General features: G+C 38.6%; 1 protein-coding gene across 4 annotated transcripts; it reads right to left on the bottom strand.

The window, feature by feature from the left end:
- Positions 1-3: 3 nt before the first annotated feature.
- On the bottom strand, positions 4-27,771 carry SLC7A6 (solute carrier family 7 member 6). 4 transcript variants are annotated; one of them, XM_041459061.1, is made up of 10 exons: positions 27,518-27,771; positions 22,311-22,874; positions 18,279-18,404; positions 15,441-15,585; positions 12,864-12,987; positions 4,868-4,971; positions 3,726-3,822; positions 2,912-3,061; positions 2,045-2,228; positions 4-849 (listed from the first exon to the last, which is right to left on the bottom strand). In XM_041459061.1, the coding sequence occupies exons 2-10, from the start codon at positions 22,831-22,833 to the stop codon at positions 755-757; spliced, it is 1,548 nt and encodes a 515-aa protein (XP_041314995.1). In that variant the 5' UTR covers positions 22,834-22,874; positions 27,518-27,771; the 3' UTR covers positions 4-754. The 4 variants fall into 4 exon arrangements, 3 of the variants coding, with proteins under 3 accessions (XP_041314995.1, XP_041314993.1, XP_041314994.1); XM_041459059.1 differs by lacking the exon at positions 27,518-27,771 and adding an exon at positions 27,329-27,434; XM_041459060.1 differs by lacking the exons at positions 3,726-3,822; positions 4,868-4,971; positions 27,518-27,771 and adding an exon at positions 27,329-27,434.

The raw sequence follows: 27,771 nt of genomic DNA, 5'->3' as shown, positions 1-27,771 counted from the left end.
ATGTTTACAGGCTTCAAACTGAACTTTTTAATTTTGGAAGTTTCGTAAAACCTAGCAGTAATTTACAAAATACTAACAAGTAAACAAGAAAAAAATCAACCATTAATCAAATCTTCAGTGGCAAGGTGCTTAGCTGATTAAATCCTTCCCACAGTCAGATACATTTCCATGTAGCATAGAGAATAAAATCTTTAAGGGAAAGGTTGGTTCAGTCTATAAATAATGGAGCAGAACTTAATTTATCATTAGGGGCAGAAAAACAAATGAAGTAGTTTGTTGTGACCAGTTTTCTTCTGGGAAAAGAACTGACATAGTATAGCAAATCATTTCATGCAAGCGTGCATCAGATTTAAGCTGGAAATGACTTCATCTTTGGAGTCGAAGTGGATTTCAGTCTGATGCAATAATGCATTACTTCACCACCTGGTTCTGTAGAAATCTAATTTGATCCATTAGCTCTTACCATTTTCATACCAATTCTGAAGAAGAAACAGTATTGACACACAGCTTGTGTGAGTAGGTAATGAGCAGGTAATCATTATCCAATGAAAACCTGCCCTGAAAACATGCCACAGTTTAGGAGGATGACACAAGGGCATGATCCACGTTGGAATCCATCTGCAACGAGTAAGATTTTCAGCATTTCTGAAAGACCACTGAAAACAGTTTTTCTGTGTCTTCCAGTTCCAGCTCTTCCCTTTCTTTTGTGTAATTATTTTATCCTCCCTTCTGCTTCCTGTAATGGCTTTAAACTTTACTTGGATTTGATTTCTGGTTTCTTTTCTTCATTTGGGTCCATCTCTGTTAAAACGCAGTAACAGAGCAGCTGAATGTTTCGTGTGACAGCACCTGCAGAGAAATTGGAGACAAATTAGAACAACAGCCACCTATCTCAACTCTAATTACAAAACACATCTGACTAATGAAAGCTGACAGGAATGCTGTCCACTTCTCTTTAGAGAAACAAAGAATAAAAGCTAGTACAATAACTGTGTCCCACTCATTTTTAACAGAATCTTAAATTGTTCCTGTTGATATCCTAGGGTGTTCTGTTTCTTAGGCAGAATCCTGCCAAGTAACTAAAGTAAAATCTTTTTTCTCTGTAATTAAGAGCGTAAAATTGGTGGAATAAAGAAAGTAAAACTGATAGCACACAGGGAAAGCTACAAGATTACTGAGTATTTACATACATTCTACTACTGCAGCACCACATCCTGCTTTCAGGGTAAGGTTATGCTATAAACCTTCCTCACCACATCCCACATCATGGCTGTCTCACATAGTAGCAATAACAAAAGAGCACCCATGGAGAAAAGTTTTGTGTAATTCAACTGCTGTAATTCAACAGAAGGCAAAATTCCATTCTTTAGTAACATAAAATCTTTATATTTTCAAATACCTGATTCACTAAAGCTGGACAGTTTGTGCTACCAAGAATGTTCACACTTCTTACAGTCATCAATCTTGGTTCAAATAAAGACTTTTTCTTGATGTTTTGGCTATTGCTGAACAGTGTTTGCACAGTATCAAGGCTTCTTTTCTTTCCTCTTACTCATCTCTTCCTGCAGCTGGCAGGATGGGAGAGGGCAGGAAGTCTGGCAGGAAGATGGCTACAGCAGCTCACCCAAACTATGCAAAGGGCTATTTCGTGCTATCTGGTGTCATGCTCAGCAATAGAAACGGATTGAGCAAGAAGTGTTTGCCTGTGGGAGTGTTTTCCCATACAGCTGTTGCTTGGAGACTGGCTGCACACTGGGCTGCCTGTGAAATGTGTGACTGATTGCTCTTGCAGCAGCAGGGCTTTTTCCCCTCTTCACTTACTAAACTATTTGACTTGACCAGCAGGTATTCCCACCTTTGTTCTTCCTGTTCTGTCCCTCGTGCTGCTGGGGTTGCTGATGAGCCAGCCCTGGGTCAGCCCACCACAGCCCTTTCCATCAACAGAATAAGAGTCACCCACTTACTTTTCCTCTTTCCTAACAACATCACCACTTACTTTTCCTCTTTCCTAACAACATTTCCATTTCCTAACAAAGAAACTTACCCATAATTTTGTTGATAAATTGAGGTCTCCTTGATGCAGGTAAATAGACTCCCAAGAAAAAGAATGGAATTCCAGATAAAGCAATAGCAATTCCAATCACTGAATTTATAAAGTCACTATAGAGTGGCACTACCACCAGAAATATTGTGCATATACAGAATATTATTGGGAAAGCCAGACTCAGCTGCAGACAGAAAAAAGAGAACGCAGTGTTAATGAAATATTCACTGTCTATAGTTACAAACATTATGATACAGACTTTTCTCTCTGAAACCCTCCTTGTGGAATTTGTGCTTCCTCTCATATATATATATAGCTATTTAGGACCATAAGCAAATTGCAGAATTATTCTTAACGGAACTGTTGCTAAATACTGCAAAAGAAATCAACTATGGTAACTGCTGTGCTGAAAGAAAGTGCATAGTGGTATGAAGTGTTTTTAGACAAAACCAGTAAAACTTGGGAAACAAGAATTACTGACTTTTTTGAGTAGAGTATCAAAGTATGAGGTTAGAGGATCAGATACCATTGGAGCTAAAGGTGATCCACAGAGTTACTTAACTTGAACATTTCCAATCAGAGATTTCTGCTGCTAGATAAAAGCAGAAATGTTGGGCATTGAGACATTCTCCATTGGGCAGACAGAAGGGGTACTTATTGAACTAGCATATAATAATAGAGCGTACTGACACCACAATCTCTTGTTCTTACCTAGCAGACAAGCTAACTTTCATGGAAGAATATAAGGGGAAATCACACTTTATATCCTGATCAGTCTGTAACTTTTACACTTAACATGTATGGTCCAGATTTTAGACAGTACTTTTATATAATATGGAATTTAAACAATTGTGTAATAAGCATTACCTTAAGAGGTCTTGGCCGATCTGGTTCTTTCCAACGTAGATATAACTGCCCAGCAATAGACAGACCAACAAAAAACCAGTAACTGAAGCTGAAGTAATTAATCAGCTTGAAGACATCTTCCACAGCCAGGTAAATAAGGGTCATAAAACACTGTCAGAAAAGAACAAGAGTAAGAATTTAAACCCAAAGATTTGGAACTTACTGTTTATCCTGGTTTTTGCCTTTAAGTAACATCTTATACTCCTTGGTGTCTGGCATAATTTTATGCCTCAAAAAATTACTCTCTCAGCGAGCAGTTTGATGATAGTATATTTTATCTCTTGTGATTTTTTTAAAGTTTTCCTTTCAATAATTCATATTCTTGTTCTGAAAAAGTTGGCCTAATTCATTGACTGGATCACAATAAATTACATTCTGCTTCAGGAGACTGGGTTTCTCAGCTGCATTTAGATGCAATAAGGATCTGTGAGAAGCACTCTGGGCTCTAGGAATTATTTAGTCTTGAAATCTAGCAGAAATCTTTTATATACAATATGTCAATAATTAGTTGCAGTTTCAACTGGGTGAAAATGCAATGCATTGTAATCCATGGCATACAGAACACATTTCTAATGGCATGGCCAGCTAAATTGATGTTCTGATTTCAGCACGAAATAGAATACGTACATGGACTAGTTCTTTTATACTTTTCTCATGTTATTTTTATACATGTATATTTGTGTACATTTTTCTAGCCCTGTGTTGAAGCTCCATTTTGAGGGAAGCTGTGCTGTGGGTCCCATCTAATTAGTTGAAAAGAAAAGCAATAACTTGCATTGAAGAGCAGAGCTGGCACGGGTGTGAACCTCTTTATGTGGATCATAGACAACAGATCAGGAAGGTGACCTTCCCGAGATCCTACAAAAAATAGCCTGAAAAAAGCAGTAAAACACATGTTGAGACCATAGGCAAGAGAGAATATATTACAGAAAATCAAAGAATAACACCAGTCAAAATAAATATTTACAACACTGAATTTCTGTCCTTTAAACTGGAACCTTCTTATAAAGATGTACTGTACAACAACCATTGAAAGGTAGGTAAGCTTTTAGAAACAAGCTGGTAAGAACCATTTTTTAAAAAAATCATCCTACAGGTAAAATAGACAATATCTACAGTAACTGAAACAAATTTCTATTGTTTCACAAAATTCTAAAAGCTAGCACTGAAAACATTCCAGCTTAGGGAAGAATAGTTTTCAATGCCAACCAGAAGAGATTGCCAGGTCCCTAAAATTATGTCACTCAATCACATGCTCAAAAAACAAACAAACACAATTTTATTACCAACTGTTCTATATTGATTGCTTCACCAAATGATCATATTTCTTGTCAACAGAGGCATTGCAAATTCATTCAATGCATAGGGAGAATATTAAAATGCCTGAATAAATCTATTTAAAACTTTTGCTAGTTATATCCACAATCAGTGCTCAAAGAAAAGGTTCTACACAGTATCCTAAGCTTTTTGATTGCAGTTTCATAGCAGTAACAAGTTTGTTAGAGTTTTTCAAAGTACAAAGTTTTAAAATACTGATTTTAAAATGTCAGTAAGTTTTAGATAAATACATTTGAAACCAAAAACTTGCTAGAATTATTCTGTCAAGTAAAATGGAAGGTAATGCAAATGATCAGAAGACCTGAGGACTCACCACACAGACAAAATTAATTTGATCTTATAATTATGCTCTGCATACACTCAGGCATGCTTTGGAGAAACAAGGCAGTGTTGAGGGTGTACGTACAGACACACACAGACACACACACCGAGGGTTTGTTTGATCTGTGGTTTTATTGTGGCTATTCATGATAGGTTCAGTTAAAAAAGTATTTTTGCCTCTCTCACAACAGTTCAGCACAACAGTAACACGTAAAAAGACTTATGAACATTTGTCAAACTGAAAGAGGTAAGCACTACCTTGATGATGCTAGAATTGAAGCATTAAGTCCACCAAAGCAAGAAAAGGCTACAGCAATGGGAATTGTCCAGCTGAACATACCAAATATCTTGTCAGCAAATGTCTGATGAAAAGGAAAAGAAAAGGAAACATGAAAATATCTGCAAAAAAGAATATGTAAAACAGTGACATCAGAGCTTTTCTAATACACTTGTATGCAAAAATAGTAACATAGTAAGGACAGTACATAATGCAGCACAAAGAATCACACAGCTGTCTTATTTATTTATGGATTCTAAATAAGCACAAACTTTTTAGCCAAGCATCTGAAGTTCATATTTTCTGCTCATAAAGGAAAAGAAAATATTTCGAGAATTTTCTTCCCAATCCTAATATATTTTATTATCTAACTGACCTACAGAACACAAGTGAACATTCTCTGGATTACTAAAAATATTACCTAGCCAAACAGGGAAGTGCCATATTGCAGTGAATAACCACTGCCAACATCACAGCTACTGTTCATAGATTCTATTCTAGGAATCTACTTTAATTTCCTTTTTTTTGCAGTTTCCTAAGCAACATCTTTTCCTTTAGCTCCACTGGCAGGGCCTCTGGACTCTACTCTCACAACTTCGCAAATAACAGAGCAAGTGATCTTATCACTTGCTCCATCCTTGATGTTGCTAGACAATACTGCAAGAAACTGTGCTGACTGTCCATGGTAAAGCTCTGAAACCAAGAAGTCAGGAGAATCAAAGCTTCATAGCAAGCGGTAAGGGCCACTGATTGCCAGCAATCCTGGATCTGAAACAAAAATGGGTAATAATTTGCAATATACTGTCCTGGTCTATTCTGCTCAACCTCCTGGATGGAGAAAAAAGGCAGAGAGACTTAAAGTATCAGATAACACATCTGAAACATGAAGAAATTCAATTCATGCAGACTGACAGGGATTCCACCTCCTATCTTGGTCTGAGCATTGTACATATCTAGACACCAGCATGAAGCTAGGCAGAAATGCCCTCATGCTGTGTTCAGAGGATGAGGGTGGAAGCCTTCCTACCCATCCCACATCTACCTACACATAACTAAATCACTTCCATCATTTCTTTTACAGAAGCAAACTAACAGTCATATAGCAAAAGAATCATGTCCACATTAGACAGCATGAAGTCACTATTTAAGGAAACAGAAAGGTACATACTCATGTATAAGGAGTATTCAAACAAAGATTTGAACATTTCACATCTTAGCAAGCAGCAGTAATGTGAATCTTTTATGAACCTTTCTCTAAATCACCTTCTTATCTCTCTGGCTTTATAAATTTCAAGATCCTCAGACATAAAAAGTATAGATAGTAATTCAGCTTTCTGCAAGTCTGTCTATTATAAAAATGTTCTTCAGTTTTTAATATTTTAGTATTTTTAAATACCTTGCCCTTGACCTCCCCCTCAATGCACTGGTCTTCATCATAACATTTATGAGCTAAGGAGCTCAATCAAAGGTGATAAACACTCAGAACTGTCCTTTATCTGTACCATATGAAGTTATCTCTATTTAACAGTGGTCAAATTTTGATGTAGTTACTCCAGGAACCAGATCATCAATAGCAGTCCACTACAATCTGTTTTCTTAATGTTTTTGTAGGTCAAAAAAGCCTAAAAGACTTAATATAGTTGGTTGGGGTATTTTTTTTTTGTTTGTTTGTTTTTTTTGGGTTTTTTTTTGTTACATCAGTACTTCATTTTCAGGAGACAAAACCCTATAAATAATGTCAATTTTTAGGCCACAAGATGCTGAGAAATTCACTGACATAAACCAAAGCTTGGCCAGCTATAATTTCCTGTTCTTTGTCTACATTGAAAAAATGCTTTGTCCAGCACATTATCCAGATTATGGGTCAGAATCCAACTCTGCTGTGTTCCCTCATTAACACTAAAAAGCAGAATATATTCCATCCTTTTGTGTCATTTAGTTGAGCCTTAAAAGCAGACAGGATTTCCTGCTGCTAAAGGACAATGCAAAGCCACATAATCACAAGGGAACTTCGCCTAAAGGCTCAGAGTTAATGCATCAACTGTGTCACCCTCATTCTCAGAAAGGCACCTCTCTTCCTGAGCTATTTTAGTTTATCCATCTTAGCACAGCTTCGCTCAAAATGGAGCTTCAACATGGGTGGAAAAATGCATACAGATTCCTAGAGATATTATAAAAAATAACAGGAGAAAAGTATAAAAGAACTAGTCCGTGTACATACCTACTTCATGCTGAAATCAGAACATCAATTTAGCAAAAGGCCATGCCATTAGGAATGTGTTCTGTATACCATGGATTACATTTCCAGCCAACTGAAACTGCAACTAATAATTTACATTATTGTATACAAAAGATTTCTGCTGCTTAAGACTAAATAACTCCTAAAACCTGAAGTGCTTCTCCCAGATCCTTACTGCATCTAAATGCAGCTCAGAGAAACACAGTCCCCTGAAGCAGAATGTAATTTATTATGATCCAGTCAATGAATTAAGACAACTCCTCCAGAACAAGAATGATGACAAGATGAAAATTCTAATAAGCAACTGTTGTAATATTTTAAAGGAATATTTAAACCTGAACTTCTGATTTCTGAAGCCTAACAATAAGTGAAATTACCAGACACAAACCTCCTGGAGGATATTTTGTTTTAATATATAAAGTTAAGATACAGAACAAGATGTTAGAGAATTAAGATGTTTAGTAAAATTGCCTAAAGGATAAGCATTTAGATAAGTAATATTAACTGCTGAAGCTAAAGAAGAAAGAAAAAACCTATTAATGTAGTCTTATGCTGAAGGATGCAAGTTAGCTAATATACCATTTGGAGAAATATTTTCCCCCCAAAGATGTTCTTTGCAAACATTTTCTATTTCCTTTTGAAACATCTGGTAATGGGCCAGTGTGAATGACAGGTGCAGGACTAACTCAAAGGCTATTTCCATCCTGTAATGTGTATCAAATTGTTCTAGGAGATGCTAATACTGTTCCACACATATTGGAAAACAACAATCATTCATATGAACAGTAAGACCCACAAGCTATATACAGACCAAAATGCTACAGATTCAATGTATTCTGGATGCAGGCTGTGTTCTACACCAACTGTTGATCCAGCTCAAAGCCTAAATAAGTGATTTCCCTAGAGCTGTACAAGTCAGACTCTTCAAAAAAGAGAGTAATGCAGTGACAACCTCTACCAGACACTGTCATTTCCAATGTACTTTCTAATGCTGTAGTTGGGATTCCTGACAGAGCAAAGGGTGGAGAAACTTCAAGAGCTAAACTTGAGGTGAGGCAATACAAATGACTATTTTAATTGAGAATCATCTAAAAAAGTTCAGCTTGGTTTGCCAAGTAGATCTGCCTGCAAAATGATCTTTCAGCAAAACAAAGTTGAAGGTACCTGAAGTTTGCCTAATCTGTCTATTGATATTAACCAACTTAACATGAACATAAAGACCCACCTGCTTTTAGGCAGGCATTTTGTGACAGTTTCACCTTCATTTATAACAAAAATCAGCCAAGTTCATTACTACTACTCAGACACTTGAGTACAAATTTATAAATCCTTCAATACCCTCCTTTCAACGGATGCCAAGAAGTGTCTTCTTTAAAGCTCAGCTATAGTCTCTTGTGAACAAAGGCAAACCCAAAGATCTCCACAGTGTTTCTTGCTAAAAGAGTTACTGAAGTCTAAGTAAATGCAGCCACAAGAAACATTCACTGCATGCATATCAGAGGATTATTTTGCATAAGAAGGCAGGGTAGAGAAAAGTACAACAGGAAATCAAGTTATCAAGCACACACACTGAGTGCACTGCACCAAGAAGGGAAAGGGAAAAGTAGAAGAGTTAGTGGTTGCTTTCTGCTAAAACCACAACTGTACAATCATGGATCCTCCACAAATGAGCCAGACCTGGGCTCTGAGCTGAGCTCCTCGCCAATTCTACTTTAACTGCCACTACTTCTGGGAGATGTGAAGTGCATTTATAAAAACAAACGAGCTGGCAATGGAGGAAAGAATAGAGCATTGACAAAGGTATGTGGAGGATGACAGAGGAGCCTACCTGGAGGCAGCTATAAGCAGAAACATTTAGTCCACCATAACAGGAGAAAGCCACCACTATGGGGATGGATATCATCTCAGGATTCTTCTGAGAAAGTCTAAAGAGCAAGAAGGATTAAGAGATTAAATTGTCATCTCTGCTACAGTATGACAAATCTTGTAGTCCAGACTTGAATTATAACTGCTTCTAACAGCTTGGAAACAGAATTCAGAGAAGTGCTGATGTAACACTTGCAATTACAGATACAGTTCTTTTATGCCCTCCCATCCATTGAATGTGTAAGGTATACATAGATACACACACACTGTAGGACATGCACTAAGAATTGTTCCTTTTAGTTTTGATTTTTTTTTTTTCAAACCAACATCAGGTATTAAAGAAGGAAAAGGCTTTCCAGCCATGCACTTCTCAGCTGAACTGCCCTTATTTAATCATGACTAAAATGTTACATTACTCCCAGAAGAATGGTCAAAAACTGAATTACAGCTTTGTTTCAAGGCATGAATGACTGAATAAACTACATTTTACTTTTGTCTTGAGTTAGTTTGATCTCATGATCATCAGCTGGTAAGTTGTGAATGGTTTGCAAGAACACTTTTTTGTCCTTTTAAAGGTCCAAACAACAGTTCTGTACAAACAGGTTGAACTAAAAGCAGCAGAAATTCCAGCATCAAGAGCTGCCACAGCAAAATACACAGGATACTGCCTCACACTCAGTAATTCAGGCACACAGATGAGTAGCAAGACCCACATTCATATTACAAACCACAAGATGAGAACTGTTTCATCACACTTAGCTGCACATTAGAAGTGTACTTAGAGGCACACAAGAAACGTCAGACTACACTGAGAGCATATGGAGCCACAAGCTCATGTGATGCTGGCAAAGCACCACACAGTATTGATTGGAGGGACAAATGGAGAAATGCAAAGAGAATGTAGCCTAACATGAATAAGAAACTTATTAAAAAAAAATCCAAGGATTATGAGGTGTTTCTATTAGGAAAGTTTAAAAGGCATCTACAGAGCCTCTTCATGTAACTCATTACAAGATCCTATTGCCCAGGAGCTTTTCCAGACCAAGTTCTATAACATTCTTACGTGAAAATCATACAGAGCAGTAAGGGAACATATATGAATACACACACACACACACACACACATATATATATATATATATATCTGTGAGCCATCTGACTGGTATTTTGGAAACACAATAATTCTGCTTTGACATTTCTCTTGAGGTGAAGTATAAATACATTCACACATTACAGGAAAATCTGGCAGTCAGAACTACAGTACGTTTTCTTAATTTTGAGCTTTTGAGGACACTAAGGTGCTATTGCCTACCAGAAACAAACTCTTGATTTATGGCAATCTGGAAGCTGCACATGCAAAAAAAAGCACCCGAGCAGAAGAAGTTTTCTGCCACTGCCATAGATTACATTGTCAGGATACTGTATGACATCTCTCTCTACTCCCCATCTCTCCCCACCAAATTAGATTTAATATCACATATATTAAAAGAAACGAAAGAGTGCCCATTGACCAAACACAGAAAATTGTAACGGTGCAAAAGAAAACAATTTAAGTGTGTCTCTTGTAATTCTGGTTTCAATTACCATGCTGTTGATCAATTCTACTCAGACATAATTCTCTTGTTGTATTATTGGCAACACTTTTACTGGGAGAAAAAGGTAGCAGAGTGCAGTAAGAAGTCCAGCATAAAATTCCCACTTCATTTTTAGGTCACTGAATACAATCTTATGGCAAGAGAACCAGCACTACTCTGCTGCATTAATACACTGCATTCCTACTTGCATATAAGATGTCTCTTCTGCACAGTCCACATTAAAATTTCCAATGTCAGCTCCAACAGTAAAATAGCTTCATTTACATTTTCATGGAGGTGCTGAAGATATTTGATCTAAACCTTCTCAGGTGTTTATCCTCTTCTTAGCATCTGTCATAGCTAGCTGTAGAACAAGGGTTCAGTGTTTCCCAAGTCTCTTACTTATCTCATACTGAAAATATAAGATAGCATTCTCCAGTTCAGCTCAGCTTTTCAGCTTGGGCTCCAAAGCCAGAGAACTTCCATGTAGCTGCCATCAGGAGTGTTGCATTGGCAGTGAATTACAGCTAGATCCAAGAAAGAAGGCAAATAACTTACTGAACAACTCTCCCTCTAAAAGCAACTGCCTGCCCCTAATGAAGAGTTCTTCAGTTTTAAGGTATGGAATGTGCTCTTCATCCAAGGAAACCTTACTGGGAAGTGCCCATGCAAGCAAAGAAGAGGAACATGACACTGATGGCTAAGGACAAGCAGATTTTTCTTTTCAGAAAAGAAGATAGTGAAGCCAATGAAGGAAGAGAAGTAATACCCATAAGGTCTAAGAAGAACTTTAAAATTTCTGTCCGAAATCAGTTAGAAAAAAGATACTCAACATTTATTAAACTACTCCAAAGAAGAATAAAACAGCTAAACACACAGCCTCCCACATTCCAGTTCATTGAGGGAGCATGGCAAAGCAAAGCAAGCCTGCTCTAGAATATGAGAGCACCAGAGTGAACTGATGCACCTGCACTGGACTCACAGGATGATACTCAAAGATGCAACTGAAGTCATCCTCTTTATCCCCAGTTTGCTGACAAAGTTGTACAGCTCCAAGAAAGATGACAGCAGGCTATGCACGACAACCAATTGTTTGCTTCAACCAGTTTTAGCTCTTCCAAGTAAAAGAAGTAAGCTGCCAAATACCACCTACTGTAGGAACTCAATCAAGACCCACAGACATGACCAAACACAGGAAGCAGGTACCAAGCTGTGCACTGGCAGCCAGTATGCTTCCTGTCAGGAGACAAAACAGCCCAGAAAGTGCTTGTGGAGCCAGCTGCCGCTTTCACAGACAAAAAACCACAACAGTAGTCTCAAACAACATAAAAAAGGTTGTTCAGTAACAGTGAAAGATGAGGTAAAATGTCGGCTCTTCTTTATTTGTGTTTGTGCAACAGAGTATTTTTCATCTGCATAAAACTTAATAGCAAAGGTTGTGATGGTTTCCATAAGGAGGTAAAACAGAAGTCAACTGTAAACTCTGACAGGAATCATTGAAAAAGTGAGTGATTTGACATGATCAGCAACCATCTGAAGAGCATTTGCAGAACTTTTAAGCTGGCTGTTGCTGTATCACTTAAATTTCTTCAACAAAAAAGCTTTAAAAATCAGTTTCTTAGCCCCAACACTGGGACTATACCACATGCAGCCAATAGTGTTGTAAAAGGAGGACATTTTATCATTTCTTTTCCCATATAATCCCTTGGTATGATTTCTTTTGCCTCACAGCCACCAAAAAACAGCACACAATGTGCTCTGGAAAGACCCATTCATACTTCTTTTACTCAGAACTTTTAGTCCATTCAGAAACCGGAGATAGCTTCACTCCATCCCTTTCCAGCTCAAAGTCTCTTCACTGAAAAGGAGAAAGCCACTTCACTTGTTCTGAAAATAGCAACAAGGAGGCTGAAATGTAACTGCTGCTTGATTACACCAGAGACTCTAAAATGAAGCAATATTACTACCATGTTTCTTTAAAAATTCATCAATGTAATTTTCAACCTATACCAACTTCCACCAACTACATAAAGGGCAATAAGCAATCTGTATCTTGTATCACATGTAGGATATCCAAGCAGATGAAAGTGCCTCATTTTCATCAGATTTTTTTCAATACCTTAATTCTCACCTCCTTTCTTCATTCATCCACCGAATACAATGCTCTAAGTCTTCTTAAAGATTCCACTGAGGATAAAACTCTCTTCCACCACCCAGAGAATCTGGTTTTTACTCATACCCTTACAATGATTTTTTTAAGCAGCTCAAACACTCACTTGCAACACTTGGTCAACTTACCACTGCCACAGCATCACTAGAGAGGACAGAGTGAGCATCCAGCACGGTATAGTAAGCTATATTGGTCATAATATAGATAATAGTCACAATTGGCATAGACACTGCAATAGCCAGAGGTAAATTCCTGGAAGACAAAAAAAAAACCAAAACTCCAAAACCCACAACTGCAGAGAAAGAAAAATTACATTAGTAACAGATTAAACTGACTTATTTGTATAATTTACAATACAGAGAAAAGTAATGAAGCCCGCATAAAGATTTCAAAAAAGGTATCTCTGGAATCAGAGTTTGTTTTCTTTTATAACTAGAAATTCTAACATAGAAGACTGGAAAAAACCCCAGATATTTATAGTAACTTAGAACCTCAATTATGTGTAAAAAGGGATTCTCTCCAGCTGCTCTTCAAACAGTCTAACTTCAAGGTTTCCACATCTGTAGTAACAAGCTTCAAACTTGCATTCTTTAAATGATTTCCTAATGTCCATGTTAATTACCACATTTAGAACCCAAAGAGGCAGAGCTCTGAGGTACTGCACTTCTTCTCCCTGGGGAATGGGGCTGTCCTTTCAGCACTTACTTCTGGAACTGATGCAGGGAGATTTATTAAAGCAAAGCCCTATTCTTCATATGTGCACTCATCACTGCAGAGAACAAACTAACTGTGCTGCACAGCAGAGATGCAAATCTAAAATTGCTGAACAGCTATGAGCCCCAGCATGTGGTGTATCCTACTAGCAAGAACAGGTCTAGAAAGCTATACAAAAACAAGTCAAGAGTAACAGGAAACTGCTAACCTTTAGATGTGAGCAGGTAAGAGTTAGCTGTGAGATAAACTCACAGCCCTGAGTGTGCAGCTCCACAGAAAAACATTTTTAATGTTAGGCTTTGGCTTTTCTCAGTCTCATTCTTCCCTCAAACCTCACAGGAATATTCAAACATTTCAAAAGAGGAAGCAGAATTGAGAGTGTTACTCTCACATTTGCCCAGTTTGAAATCAAACACAGCAGGGTGACATTGATGTGCATTTGCCATGAACATTGTTTTCAATAACAACAACAAAAAAAAACCTCCAAAAAACAAAAGCCCAAAGCATAAAAATTATCAGTCTGACTGAAACTTTGAAAGTTTCCTCAAAAACTTCCTGAGGCCCAGAAGTCCAGCTGTTTCTGTCTGCTGCCATGGAAGCAGAAAAACAAACATACCCCACATCCTCCATATAAATCAGTAAATTAGTAACTGGGAGTTCTGACTCTTCTTTCAGGGTGGACACTCATAGTAAGAGGCCCGTGAATCCCAGCACAGAGAAGAAAAATAATCAGAAAACTGTGAATTTAATTCAGAAATATTACACAATGTAACAAAAATCTGAAATAGCATTTTAAGGACTTTGCATCATCCAAGATTAACGCCAAAGGACAATGTCAAACATAAACTGTGGATCGCAACTTTTGGGTGGACAAGCATGAAGGCACTACCAATCAAGTGAACAGGAAAAATATGTAATTCTTGTAGCAATTTTGTAGAAGTCTGGAAATTATTCCCAAGAACTGTCAATGCAAAAAGCTGAAATTTGAAGTTCACTTTACCAGCTACCATTCTACCAAAATGAAGCTTGTATGAGGCACTGATGCCTATCTAGAGCAAATGATTATGAAGAAATTTGCATCAGCTAAATATCCTGTGAGAAAAATTGTTTTTCAAAACAATGCATCTAATAGAAGAGCTATCAAAGAATACTAACTTTAAAAAGGAAAGGCATTGCAACAATACTCAAAAAAGAAGCTTTTCAGCAGAAAAAACCCATGATTTGAAGGACCAAATGACTTATGAGAATACAATGTGTCTTCTGAATATATGTATCAAATCTTTGCAAGAGGATTTAAAGAAACAAACTGTCAATCTGGAATTCAATCTAACTAAAAATAGCTAGGTTTTCTTTAAAGTACTTATCCACTATTTTAATAGATAGCTTTCCTGGTTAGATAAATGCCCAGCATAAAACTCAACATCCAACATAGAAGGGAATAAACTTCAAAAGTCAAAATCAGTCAGGAGAACTAAAAAAACATCTCATTCTTCTTAATATTCAGCTATAGCAATCTGAGCTGTTGTTTATAACAGGATGCAAAAATTATCAAAGGGGATTCTATTCTAACATAAAAGTGTCTGCTTACAAACTCACAACTGGGTAAGATTAGCCAGTCATACTTTTAGAGCATAAATTAATGGAAAATATTAATATTCTTAAATATGAAATTAGAATGATTGCACAGGTAAACATTTAGGTACCACTGCAAGAATGACACATTATAATAAATTGTAACAACATCTTGAACTGAAAGCTTATCTAGCACTGAATACAGCATCCTGCAACCATCTACACTTAATTGTTCTTGTGTTTTAATTTCTTTTTCACTTTTAATGGAGTTTAGTAAATCTTTGCTGGTGGCCATCCACAGCCCTATCAGTAGAGCAGTTCTACTCATTTCTGCATAAACTCAGAATTTATTAGTGAATAACAACCATGAACCCAGCAACCTGGGAACCATCCACGTTTAGAAAGCTCAAATCATTTACCTTTCTGGGTTTTTGATTTCTTCTGTTACATAATTGAGTGTATCCCAACCAGAGTAAGAAAACAAGGCAGAATATAATGCAAGGGAGATTTCTCCAATATCAGTAGAGGATCCCTCAAAAGAGTTCTTAAAGTGCCATATGTGTCCTGTGTGGAAAAGATGCAATGAAGGACAGGATTAAATTTGGAACCGGATAGTCTATATAGACCCTGCAACGGTCCCAAAGTGTGCAGGCCCTCTCCTTTACTGGCTAGGAGAGGGGGATCGTCTTGGAGCCGGCGTAGCAGCTCGCCTTTGGGGAGATTTGGACTTGGACTTAGATTTTCCTCGTCCGTATGTGGTTCTTGTTGTAGTTTGAACCACTTTTCTTCTATATCTCGGTCTACCGCCTCTGCTACTTCCAGGTGTTCTTCGAGGTCCCTGAGACAACTCGTGAGATCCTGGTGCCACTCTAATGCTCCTAGTGATTGCTTCAATGGTTGGGGCATCTCTACCCCTATAATTAGGAGGAGTAAGTAACCAAGTTTTAAGTTTAGCGATGTACTCAGCGACCACCGCTTCACCCCAAGTGATAGCATTAATATGCCACCAAAGCAATTTAGAAGCATGAGAGATTTGTTCACTCTGTCTATCGTATAGTATATGCGAGATAGCAGAGAGTTGTCTAGGGAGAGAAATATTTGGTTCTTTAGATCTTATTCCTTCTATGATCCTTGTCCACATATCATCGTAATCAGTTTCAGGATCATACCAATCTGAAATCGTTTCAACTCTAAAAGCAGGTTCTCCCTGATGTAAGTCTCTTGATGCTAAATATAGGGCCCTTAAACAATTGGTAGTAGCCAAAAATCCCTTTATTAAATTTAGATATAGTTCCCCCCAAAGAACATGAACATTCTTCCTAGATTCCTCAGAATAAGGAGCTAGGACAATTGTAGCATGTTCAATAAGATCATTTAATGGGGGAAAGAAATCATCAGGTAAAGTATCAACAGCAGCAAGAGATTGTACAATTACAGGATCCATACAGAGAGTAACACAAGTTTCATTAGCATTCAAAAGTCTACAAGGTACAGCAATAAGCAACAGCAAGAACAACACGTAACAATACCTTGGTTGTGCTCCGCATGGAGGTACGAGTAATAAAATACAGTAAGCATTAAAATACAGTATTTTTCCATGTGCCACACAATTACAAAAACACCTCAGAAACCCTAATTCCTTCAAATCTGCTTATTAAGAACTTTTTTCCAATTCTACTCCATGTTTTAGCCACGAGAATAAGCATGGCATTTAAAACTACTATGAATTATTCTGTGTGTATGATACTGTTCTACAATTAAACACCTGGTTTGTTCACAGCAGCACAAGAAGTTCAGAAGCATTAAGTTCAGACTAAGCTATAAACAATTGGCAATGATAGTATTCAGGTTAAGTGTGGGGGTTTATAACATATATATTTAGAAAATAACCTACTCTATTCTTTTATATCTTTTGAAATTTTCAAACATTAAGCCTATGCAGAAAACAATGATTACAAGTGACTTAGATAACTATGACAAGAGAACCCCACACAAATACCCACAGAGATGTTTAAGGTTTTGCTACTAATAATAGAAAACTGAGAAAAATTAACAGACTATAAAGTATTCCTGTTAAGATAAAATTTTCCCAAGCTAAAAGTGTATGTGTGTTTTTTGGACCAGTATTTGTGAAAACTTGTGCCATCTTTTGACTGTAAGCAAGTCAAGACAAGTTCATCAATCACAGTTTAATATTCAGACTCTATACATATATAAACACACACAAAACCATCAAAACAGAAAGGCAAGTTATTGTGCAACTCCAAATCGTGCCCTATACTATGCATCCTGAAGTGTTTAGACTCCATTAAAACTGTAGTATTTGAAGCTTCTAAAATATTTTTACTTATGTCTCTTTTCTACTTTTTATCGCAATCAGACATTGCTACTCTCTTGGCACAAACACAGGTGGAGTAACTGCTGAGTTAGGAACAGAAAATGGAGACCATGTCAAGGAAATTAGATGTGAACAAGCTTGGTATCTATGAAACAAGGGATGGGCAGATGTGCTAAGGACTAAACCTGGTGCTCACATATGCATGTTCTTCATTGGTTCACAGTAATTATCTTGCTTATGAACTTTCAACAATAACCATTTAGAGCAAAGGACATAAATTGTCAGATTGCCAGGGAAAGATAACCCTTTATGGCAGCTTTGAAAGCAGGATAATTTTCTTAAGCTAACACACCAACAAATTCTTCCCAAAGGCAGGGCTAAGAATAAAGCTAAGTTCAGAATTTCTCTTAACTTGAAGGCACAATGCCCAACCCATACACTTTCTAATTCTCTTTAACAGAACCCATATTCTTAGCACATTTGTGTCTCAAGTTCAGGCACACTTTCAGGCTGCAGATTCATTTTGTAAAAAAAATAAACTGATCTCACTGCAAGTAGAGACGTTCTTTAGAGAAATTTGTAACTTTCACCACTCCCACTGTATTTTGCTGTCTCTGTGTATTGCTGTTTTCACTCCCTTTTTAATTCCGTACTGCAGGCTGTAAATAACACAACATTGCTGAGCAGTCAATTATCTTCTTTTGCCAAGTTCAAAGTCAACTGAGATATGATGGATATCTCATGAAGCAGTATCATGATAATGCCTAACAATGGTATTACTGGTATTTTCATGGTGGCTGTATCATACTTTTTTTACTGAGGCATTTCATAAAACACACAGAGGTAGTTTACAGTCCTTAGACCAGTCACTCAGTTTAATTGATAAGCACAAACCTTTGCTACAATTTTACAAGCTTACCCTGGCAGATTTGAACAAGTCCAGCGATGATGATGGCAATAAGAGCAGCGACTTTAGCGTAAGTAAATACATCCTGCACACGTGTGCCCCACTTAACATAGGCACAATTTATAAATGTTAAAAGACCTAGGGAAGGAAGAAAAAAGAAAAAATAAAACATTGTTTGAACAATGCTCAGTTTAACTCACTTTTCAAAGCTTTTAATTGTCATCTAAATATGCACTTACTTGTTATACTAATACTTAGGTTAAACTAAGCCAAATACACAGGTACTGAAAACACACTGGTTCCAACAAAACAGCAGGAAACAAATGTTTTAAACACTGTTTCAACAGACAGCAGGAAATACCTTCCTGTTCCCTGATTATGTGCTCATTTTCCAGATGTTACCCCTCATCAGCTGTACTCTGCAACTAACCTGAAACTAAAGAGACTGCTACATGAAATAATTCATTTCAATGTATCAATATTCTTCTAATAAATTAAACATTATCTAGAAATTCCCTTGCACAAACATATTAAAAGAGTGTTTGAAAAGGTTTCTTTATGCTTCATTGTTAGGTTGAGGATGAGATCAACATCCATGGAGTAGCTGCAATGCCAAGTATGGTTATAGGTGATTCAACACTCTTTCCAGTTCTACTGAACTGTATTATGAAGAGAGAACATATCAATTTTACAAGGGCATGTACTGAGAAGACAAGGGGTAATGGCTTTAACCAGAAAGAAGGTAGATTAGACTGGATTAGACTAGGTGTAATCAAGAAATTCTTCCATGTGAGGGCCATGAAGCACTGGCACAGGTTGCCCAGAGAGGCTGGGGGTGCCCCATTCCAGGAAGTGTCCAAGGCCAGGTTAGATAGGGCTTGGAGCAACCTGTGAGAGTGGGAGGTGTCCCTGCCCACAGCAGGGAGGTGGCACAAGATGATCCTCAAGTTCCCTTCCAACCTTAACCATTCTGTGGTTCTAAAGAGCATGTCCCTTACAGCTAATACTACAGTGGTCTGGATTTTTACAAACTGGTAGGAAGTAATGAGTATTCTGAATGCCTTTAGTCCTCTATCCCAAAATAAATTAGTCAGACCTATTTCACAAGATGGCAATGAAACTTGAAATGAGACTTTCGATCTCACAAATATTTTGTAGTTGCTGATGAAACTTACTCACATGATCAACTTCCCCAAGACAGTTCTCATGACTCTCAACATTTTGCTTATGCATTCATTACCTTTCTCTGAAGTGGAGAGCCAGACAACCTTTGCCTGAATTCAAGGCAAGAGCTGTATACTGAATAGGATTCAGTATCTTCAGTATTCTTTATTTAACAAAATTCTAATTTGGTACATATTTTTCTTAGCTAAATTATCACTACATAATTGAAACTTCTGAATTGGAAACAGTATTTCTCCCAAATCTCAGTTTTCTCTCTACCTAGTGAAAAAGTGTTTATATACTACTGTACTTTTTATCTCCATAGAATTTTCTAGTACTGCATATTTTAAATACGCAAATAAATAAAAACTAAACTTGAGTGTTTCAGGAATAAGGTAGCAGTAAATAAAAATTATATAAAAAGATGTGATATATTATTTCCTTTCCCATAATCCAAGAATATCATGATAGTATTGAAATAAAAATGACCTTAGCACAGCTACCAAATTGAAAACAGTAACTTTTAGAAGCTAACAAAAGAAAGGTAATGATCGGGTAAGTATGGCACTCTTATGTTACACAGTCTGGACAAGCTGCATGAGGCTCAACTGAGCATGGCAAGAAGAGGGGGAAAAAAAAACTCAGTCATATCAAATTTCAAAAGTCAGGACTGCTGCAGCTTCCAAAGAGCCTTTAGGAAAAAAAACCAACTCTGCTCAGACTCTGCGCTTCAGTATTAGTGACTGGAGTATTTGCTTACTGGATTTATTTCTGCTATATTTTTTAAATCAACTTTCATTGGGATTAATTATTATTAGTGAGTTAGGGCTTGGTCTCTTCTTCAGATGAAATGATACTCTGATACCTTATAAGGGAAAAAAAAAAAAAAGAAAAATTATCAATATTCTGAATAAGCCAAATCTCTCTTTGTTTTACTAAAAAGACTGTTTTCTTCAACTTAATTATTGTTTAGTTACTTAAAGTTTCTGAGAACTTTCAAGTTTAGTACTGTAGCACCAGGTGACACCCCACTGCCAAAATGATTGTCAAAGTAATGCTGCATAACACAAAGACTGTTCTCACACTAGCTCTAGTATTGCTATTACTAAAGTTAAAAAATCCCAACAAATGAAACTAAACCTCACAACAAACCCACCCAGTCTCATATACAATCTGTACCCAACCAATGTGCAGACTTCCACTCCCAGCAGCTTCATTATTAAAGGATTAATCATATCCAGAGCTAGGGATGTCACAAACAACATCAGCCGTGCCAAGACAGGGAGAAGTCTAAGCTTTAACAGCTAAATGAAGCTGTACAGCAGGGATGAGTCTTAGCACTGACACTCAGAGCAGGGCATAACAAGCATTTAAACCATAAAACAGACTGTTAACGTAAATTGTTCCACCTGCCTGAGAGCGATTCTGCTGTCATGTGTCTCCACTAAAAAAAGAGGTGCTAAATCCTCTTTACTAGCAGCATATGTAGAGGACATCACACTTTTTCTATACTTACTATATAATAATTTTAATTTAATCACTTTGTCTTAATTTATTGTTTTCTAACAAATTCCTTTTTATAAGGGCTAACTGTCCTCAGAGTGAGGGGATACCTTAAATGGAAGAGCAGATTCTCCTACAGTCTTGAATTTGTGCCAAGATACCTTGGGACAATACCTGTTTAAGGAATGTGAACATGACACTACAGGCCCTTCACTCATTTAGAAGAAGGAGGGAACAGAACTGATTAAACTGACAGATTTCCTGGAAGAAATTTGTGATTATTTTTCCCCTTATCTGGTCCTCAACCAGCATATTAATGCTTCCACAACAGTAGAAAATAACAAAAATGAAAGGGAAAACTGCAATCATAACCAGTTACAGAGGTCAAATATCCAAAGTACATGCTCTGTCCCTTTCCTTATCCTTTATAGACAACTTAATAAGGAACATTAGAGCTCTTCCAAAAGATGCCTCAAAAAGGAAACAACTAGAAGGAGTACGTGTCCTTGCAGCATATTGCTGGCAATAAAAGAGTCCAAAAGTTCTGTGTTAGTTTTTTGATATAAAATTGTCAATACAGGTGACAGGCTCCTGAGCACATGGCTATGGATCAGTACATCAAAAAGCATTGTCTACAGACTTGCTGAAATACAGTTTTCACTGTTTACTGGAAATGTAAAATATGCATATAAACACTTTTAATAGGAAACACCTAAAATTAAATAAGACACACACAGTTCAATCATACAGTTTCATTCTTTTGATACAGCAGAACTGTCCTAGTTTGAAGTGTGTGGGCAGCTGTTCCTCTATACTAACAGAGCTGGCTATATGAATACAAATACTCCAATTTTATGTACATGCAAAATTTCCACTTTTCAAAACAGCTTTACCACACATACTGCTGTATGGATCTTACAGTTAATTCCAAGCATAAAGTATCATCTTGAATGAATGATTTTTTGAAACCACAGTAGTAATGGAAACATGTAACCATTGAGAAATTATTGCGAACCAAATGACATCAGAATTTATGGCATAAGAGCCATCCTGCAATAGCTCTTCAGACCACACCAAGAGTATCCCAAGGTTTGATTTGAAATACCTCTCTCAAGGGAAAACAATTTTTACCCCCATTTTTGCCAGGTAAGTAAGCCTGGAAGAGTTCAACACCTTGTTCTGCTTCCAAATGAGAAAATGGTCGTTCACTGACTGAACGAACACCTGCAAGTTTCTCATGCTGGAATTGTTCTTTTCCCCATTATAACTCAAACCATTGCAGATCCAGTATGAACCAACTCTGAGTGTGGGTAAGATGTTTTAATAAAACATACCCTGGACAAAAACTTACCATAGTAAATTTCAATAAATACTTACATTCACAAGCAGCTGCTATGAGACGACAAGCCACATATGGAGGGTCACAAGAAGGGAAGAAAGGCTGAACTATGTAGTTAGCAAAGGTGATGGCAATGATTGCCTGACTGGTTGGTTCAACAATCAGGAGTGAGGTCCACAAACGAATAAAAGCAATGAAGCTCCCAAAAGACTCCAAGATATATGCATAGCTGGCTCCTGACTTTGTAATAGTGGTTCCAAGTTCAGCATAGCAGAGAGCTCCAAAGACTGAAAATATCCCTCCAACTGCCCAAATTATTAAAGACAATCCGTAAGATTTGCTGTAGATGAGAACGCCTTTGGGCGAGACAAAGATACCTGAACCAATCATGTTGCCTACTATAAGGCTTATCCCATTTATTAAAGATATTTCTTTCTTCAGTTGCAATGTATTTTGGTCTCCATCCTGTGTTCCACTTTGATCTGTCCTTTCTGATTTATTGACGGGACTGTACTCAGCCAGTGAAATTTGTGATTTTGTATAATCTGTCCTTTCTGCCATTGTGGAAAGACTGTGAATTCTCCACGACTCCAAATCACAATCTAAAACAAAATATAGACAGCTGAAATCATTATTTTATTTTTTTTATCCCAGGACTTTCTTGCAAAATCTTCTTTCCACTTTTTTACCCTATGATTTACAAATATAAATTAAGATATTTCCTTTTGTTGCTTCATGTTTGGTTCTTTTTACACAAAGTCAAATTCATGCACAGTTAAACAGCAGAACCAACCCAGACAAACCAAGAGACAAATTCCTATATAACTTAGAATGAAAGAGGAACTGCTACCATCAGGAAAACAGGCAAAACTGGAGGAAGGACAGAATTAAAGGACTCCTATCTTGAGAAGACCAGAAGAAAGACCAGAAAGAAGGACAGTGAGATGTTATAGGTAAGGAAGTACCATGAGACCAAGATGGAAGTTCTAGGCATGAACACAAAGGTACTGCAATACCAAAACTACCAATCCAAGTATTGTGCCTACACAGGTAATTCATGAGTGATCTAGTAACACGTTATCAGCTGCTGAGGGCCACAGGGGCAGAGGTGCTCACTCCACTGTGCCCTTGACCCAAGCCTTGACCTCTAACTGACACCGCAGCTCTTCACGCCCTCTGCAGAACTCTTTATCCTGACCCCACTGCCTCATCACTCAGTTATCTAGAAGTACAGACTGTACATAAAAGCTCACAGTAGTTTCAATCCAAATTCCAAATTAGCAGTTGTATTTAACAGTATCTAAGGACACAGAAATCAACTTTTTTCCTCTGCTTCAGAACTGACTGACTGGAAAAGAGCCCCCTTCTTCTGAAGTCTCCCGAAAATGCTCCCATGCCTTCCAAAAGCAAATTACTGCTAATAAAATCTCTCAGCTAAAAAAGACATTGCTCATTCTGAATAAGACCCATTAGACCCATTTTACACAAGTTTAAGATCACTAGCTTATTAATTGCATAAAAAAACCAGGCCCAGAATTACATATCTACCAGAATTATTTTCATAACTATTCATTTGCCCTGCCCCTGATTAAAACTTTAGTGTATACTTCAGCTAATTACTATAGAATAGAAAAAGAAGTGAAAATCTGGGTCAATTAGAATAAAGCAGATAATCTAGTGTGGGGTGGATTTTGTGCTTTTTTGGGGATAACACTAATTTTACAAATTAGTGGTTTTTTCTAACTGCAACAATAACCTTGTCAGCTGAGACAACAAAAAATCTGAATATGGGAATTTTGAAAGGTCAACATGCAGTCACCCAAACTACCTGTGCATCTAGTAACATATGAACATCCAGCTACCGTTTGAAAACATGCCATGTTCATTTTCAGCCCTTCTGGCAAAAGGACAAAACTACATAAATACGTTAAGAACTGATCACTAATGTAAAACACCGTTTTGGTGGTAACTACACAGCTTTAGGATTTCTTGCTCACATATCCTAATCATCATTTCCATTTCCTCCTGAACACTTCCAAAGCACAAATTCATCAGAAGCATACACATTACTTGGAATACTCAGGCATTTTGATCATTTAAGTCAGTTGAATAATTCAAATCCCATCAAACCTGGTGTGTTAATGCAGAGTCAGTTTTCCACGAAGAGTAACCATCATTGATTTACCTCATGGGAAACCAGAGGTGCATTTAATTACCTGCAACTAGAGGCTCAGTCACCTTTCAAATGCATCCACCTCAATTAGCAGCAAGTGACTGCAGTTTTATACAGCTTTGTTACCTATGACCTTGACTGTTTCTTGCCCTACTCTCTCCACCCAGGAAAGAACAATCACAGTGTCTCTGAACCTAGACTATTTTGTTCCCCAATCTCCTTCTTCCCCTCCTGCATCTGTTATTTCCAATTTTGGGAATCTGCCAACAACTAGGATTTGCCTGAAGGTGTGTACAACAGCTCAATGAAGATTTGATACTTCATTCTCTTACCTAGTCTTGTTTGTTTTATATACCTTTTAAAGCCTTCAGGGCAGGAATTGTTTGTTTGCCTGACTCAGGTGATACATTATACCACCTCGGACAAAATCAAAACTGTTGGCAGGTTTTTTCTCTCAAGCACTTCACTTAATCTTAAGTGGAATCAGAATCTGCAGCTTTGACCAACTGGAAAAAACTTACCAAGAAAGAGGGAAAGTAGAGACTAGAGAAAACTGAAGATATGTCAGAGAAAAAACACATATATCAAAATCCATTATTCTGTCCCAAGATCATTATTCCAGTGGAAACAGAAAAGAAGCTTGGAGGAGGAGAAACAGAGACAAATAGTATGCATATTCTAACACACAATAACCCTAATATACTGCAGCTAAAAATACTTTCAGAACAGTCTCTAACGCTGCCAAAGCCTGACCACAGGAGTGCTATGGCTAACACAGGGCTCTGCCTCCACATAAGCTAACCAACACGTGGATTTCCTCATCACTCACCCTTGTGCAACACAGTGTCTTCAACTCTTTTTTTTTGCTGATCACTGCAGCTGTGAGGAATCTTTTTGCTGATATGTGTAGATTTTTTTTTTTTACTGAAATGACTCCGCTGTTGCTATAGAATGCTATGATATGAAACCAGCACAGAGTGACCTGAAACTAGGGCCACCTCACTTTTTCACCAAGGATGTATCTTCTGGTGAGGCCTACCACACTGCAGCCAGGTACCAGCGGAGCTGATGCAGGTTAACATGTAATTAGCAGTGTACTAACACTGCATTAGAGCGTGGCCCTCCTTTAAGGGGAGGGAAAGAGGAACCATCTGGCAAGATCCCCTTTCTCCCACTGAGTAGAACACTCGTCACTTGTTTGACCTGGGATGAACCTGCAAGTGATTTAATGACCAAGGTGAAGTAGCAAACTGCTAAAAGCTTACTGTGTTTGCTGTGCTTTTATACAATACCTGCTCATTAGCAAAGATTTCTGGTGCTCTTGCTTCTGTCTTCCTTAGCTCTTGATTGCATAAAACAACTCTCATTGTAACACAGCTTTACATTGGCTGTTCACATATATCAGATGTCAGACTCCTATTTCTGAACACAATGACTGGCCCTATGAGCAATATTCAAGATTGTTCTATACAGGCAAACAGCATCAAAGTCTTCAGGGAGTTAAGCACCACCAGAGCAAATTTCTGGCTGTAAGTCCAGAAATGCTTATTCATTGCAATGTATATATTTAGGCACCGCATAGTCTGAACATTTACATGGGAAAGGCTTAGAGTTTGCCTAGGATATCCTTTTCTGGTGAGAGAAGAATCACTGCCCTACCATACATATGCTTAACAGAGAGGAAGCCTGTGCAACAAAAACAATTCCCACTGTAAAGATCTGTTCAATCAAGTATTTTGTGCTTGCATATACAAACACACCATCTTTAGCACAATAAAAAAGAAATCCTACCAACAAACTTTTGATCAAATAGAATTGGTTGTAACATCCATTTAAAAAAAACAAGATATGTTTTATCATGTGAAAAAGTATGAAAGAGATGTTACTATGACAGTTTTTTCACTTGATAGTTTATCAGTACGGTAGTAAGTAATATTTTTGTATTTTTCATTATTTTCATATTTCTAAGGACTAAAACATAAGTAAGCTCATAACAGGGACTTTGATCAGTCTTGATTTAGGCTGGGAGTGCATGAAGCTGCTGCAGTGAGTGGAACATCTGGTGAAATTTCTACAATAAGCCCCATGTAAAGACAGAAGGAACAACCGTAGAGTTTGTTAACGTAATTCACGTTATTTTTCATGCTGGGGCAGAAAAGTGGAAACCTCTACAAAGGAGGGGGGAATAACGCCTAAAGGCACGCACTACACCCATGTGTGCTCTTTAGGCGGCACTTACAACAGCAGCTGGTCAGATTGTAGTTAATACCCTCCATTTAAAAACTTATAAAACAACCAAAATCACTACTAAACGTCAGCAAGAGAAGGTGTGCTGGCCTGAGGGTCTCGCTCAGCCCACTCCAGCGCCCTGCCACATCCCGCTAACGGAGCGGTTCTGGTTATCAGCACCCACCACCAAAAGGCACACGTGGCTTCACAAAGCCACCCTCGAGTCGCCATAAGCGTGACCCCAGGGGTGCGGCCGCCGGCCTGAGGGGGTCACTGCTACTCTCGGAGGCCGCTCCGCTCCCCACAAGCGGTGCTGACCCTCTTTATCCTCATAAAACAAGTGAGGTTCACACAGCCCCGGGAAGGAAGTAGCTGCAGGCAGCCGCCTCAGACAGGGGCTGTCAGAGTCGGGGCGCCCTTTAAAGACAATACAGAAACACACACGGCATTTATCCAGCTACCACCGCACGCTTGCGGCAGCCTCGGTCGCCAAAGCCGCCGCCGCCCCTGATGCTCCGCAGACAGGCGCTGCCGCCGCAGCCCCTGCACTGAGGCCGCTCCCTGCCCGCCTTCCCTCAAGGTGAAGGGAGCTGAAGGAAAGCGGGGAAGGAAGCCGAAACCCCACCCGGGCCGCGCCGGCCGGAACCGCGTTACCTCCGCTCCCGCGGAGCTGTCTCCGGATGCTCCCCGCCCGTTGCCACCCGACACGCGATGGCGGCCCCTCAACCCCGCCCCCCCACACCGGCATCGCCGTCGCCGCCTTCCCGCCGCGCCGCCCCGGCACCGCCGCCTCCGTCACCGCCTCCGTCGCCTCCTCGCCCTTCCCCGGCAGAAATCCGCTACCTCCCGCGTGGTCGCCCCGAGGGAGAGGCCGGGAGGAGCCCACCAGCTCCGCGGGGGTTGCGCGGGACCCCCCGGCACCCTCTGGTGCGCCGGGAAGTGTTTGCCGGGCCGGAGCTCCCGCCTGCCCCGCGGAGCTCGCGTCGGCCCCTCCGCTACCGGTGGGTGAGGAGAGCCGGGATCGCCTCCCCCGCTGCAGCCGGAGCGGGGGACCAGCCACCCGCTTCCCCGCAGGGGCAGGATGCAGGAGAGCCCTA

Source organism: Pyrgilauda ruficollis, unplaced genomic scaffold, assembly GCF_017590135.1.
Source record: "Pyrgilauda ruficollis isolate IOZ18807 unplaced genomic scaffold, ASM1759013v1 scaffold13, whole genome shotgun sequence".
NCBI classification, from domain to species: domain Eukaryota; kingdom Metazoa; phylum Chordata; class Aves; order Passeriformes; family Passeridae; genus Pyrgilauda; species Pyrgilauda ruficollis.
The sequence above is the reverse complement of the archived record's forward strand: the minus strand, read 5'-3'. Positions and strand labels throughout refer to the sequence as shown.

Excerpts from the sequence above, each read along its gene's own strand:
- SLC7A6 (XM_041459059.1), bottom strand. The coding sequence starts at position 27,422 with ATGCCGGTGTGGGGGGGCGGGGTTGAGGGGCCGCCATCGCGTGTCGGG. Across the intron at positions 12,988-15,440 it reads GAAATCAAAAACCCAGAAAG|GAATTTACCTCTGGCTATTG; the intron begins GTAAATGATTTG and ends TTTGTCTTCCAG. Across the intron at positions 850-2,044 it reads ATTTATCAACAAAATTATGG|GTGCTGTCACACGAAACATT; the intron begins GTAAGTTTCTTT and ends ATTTCTCTGCAG.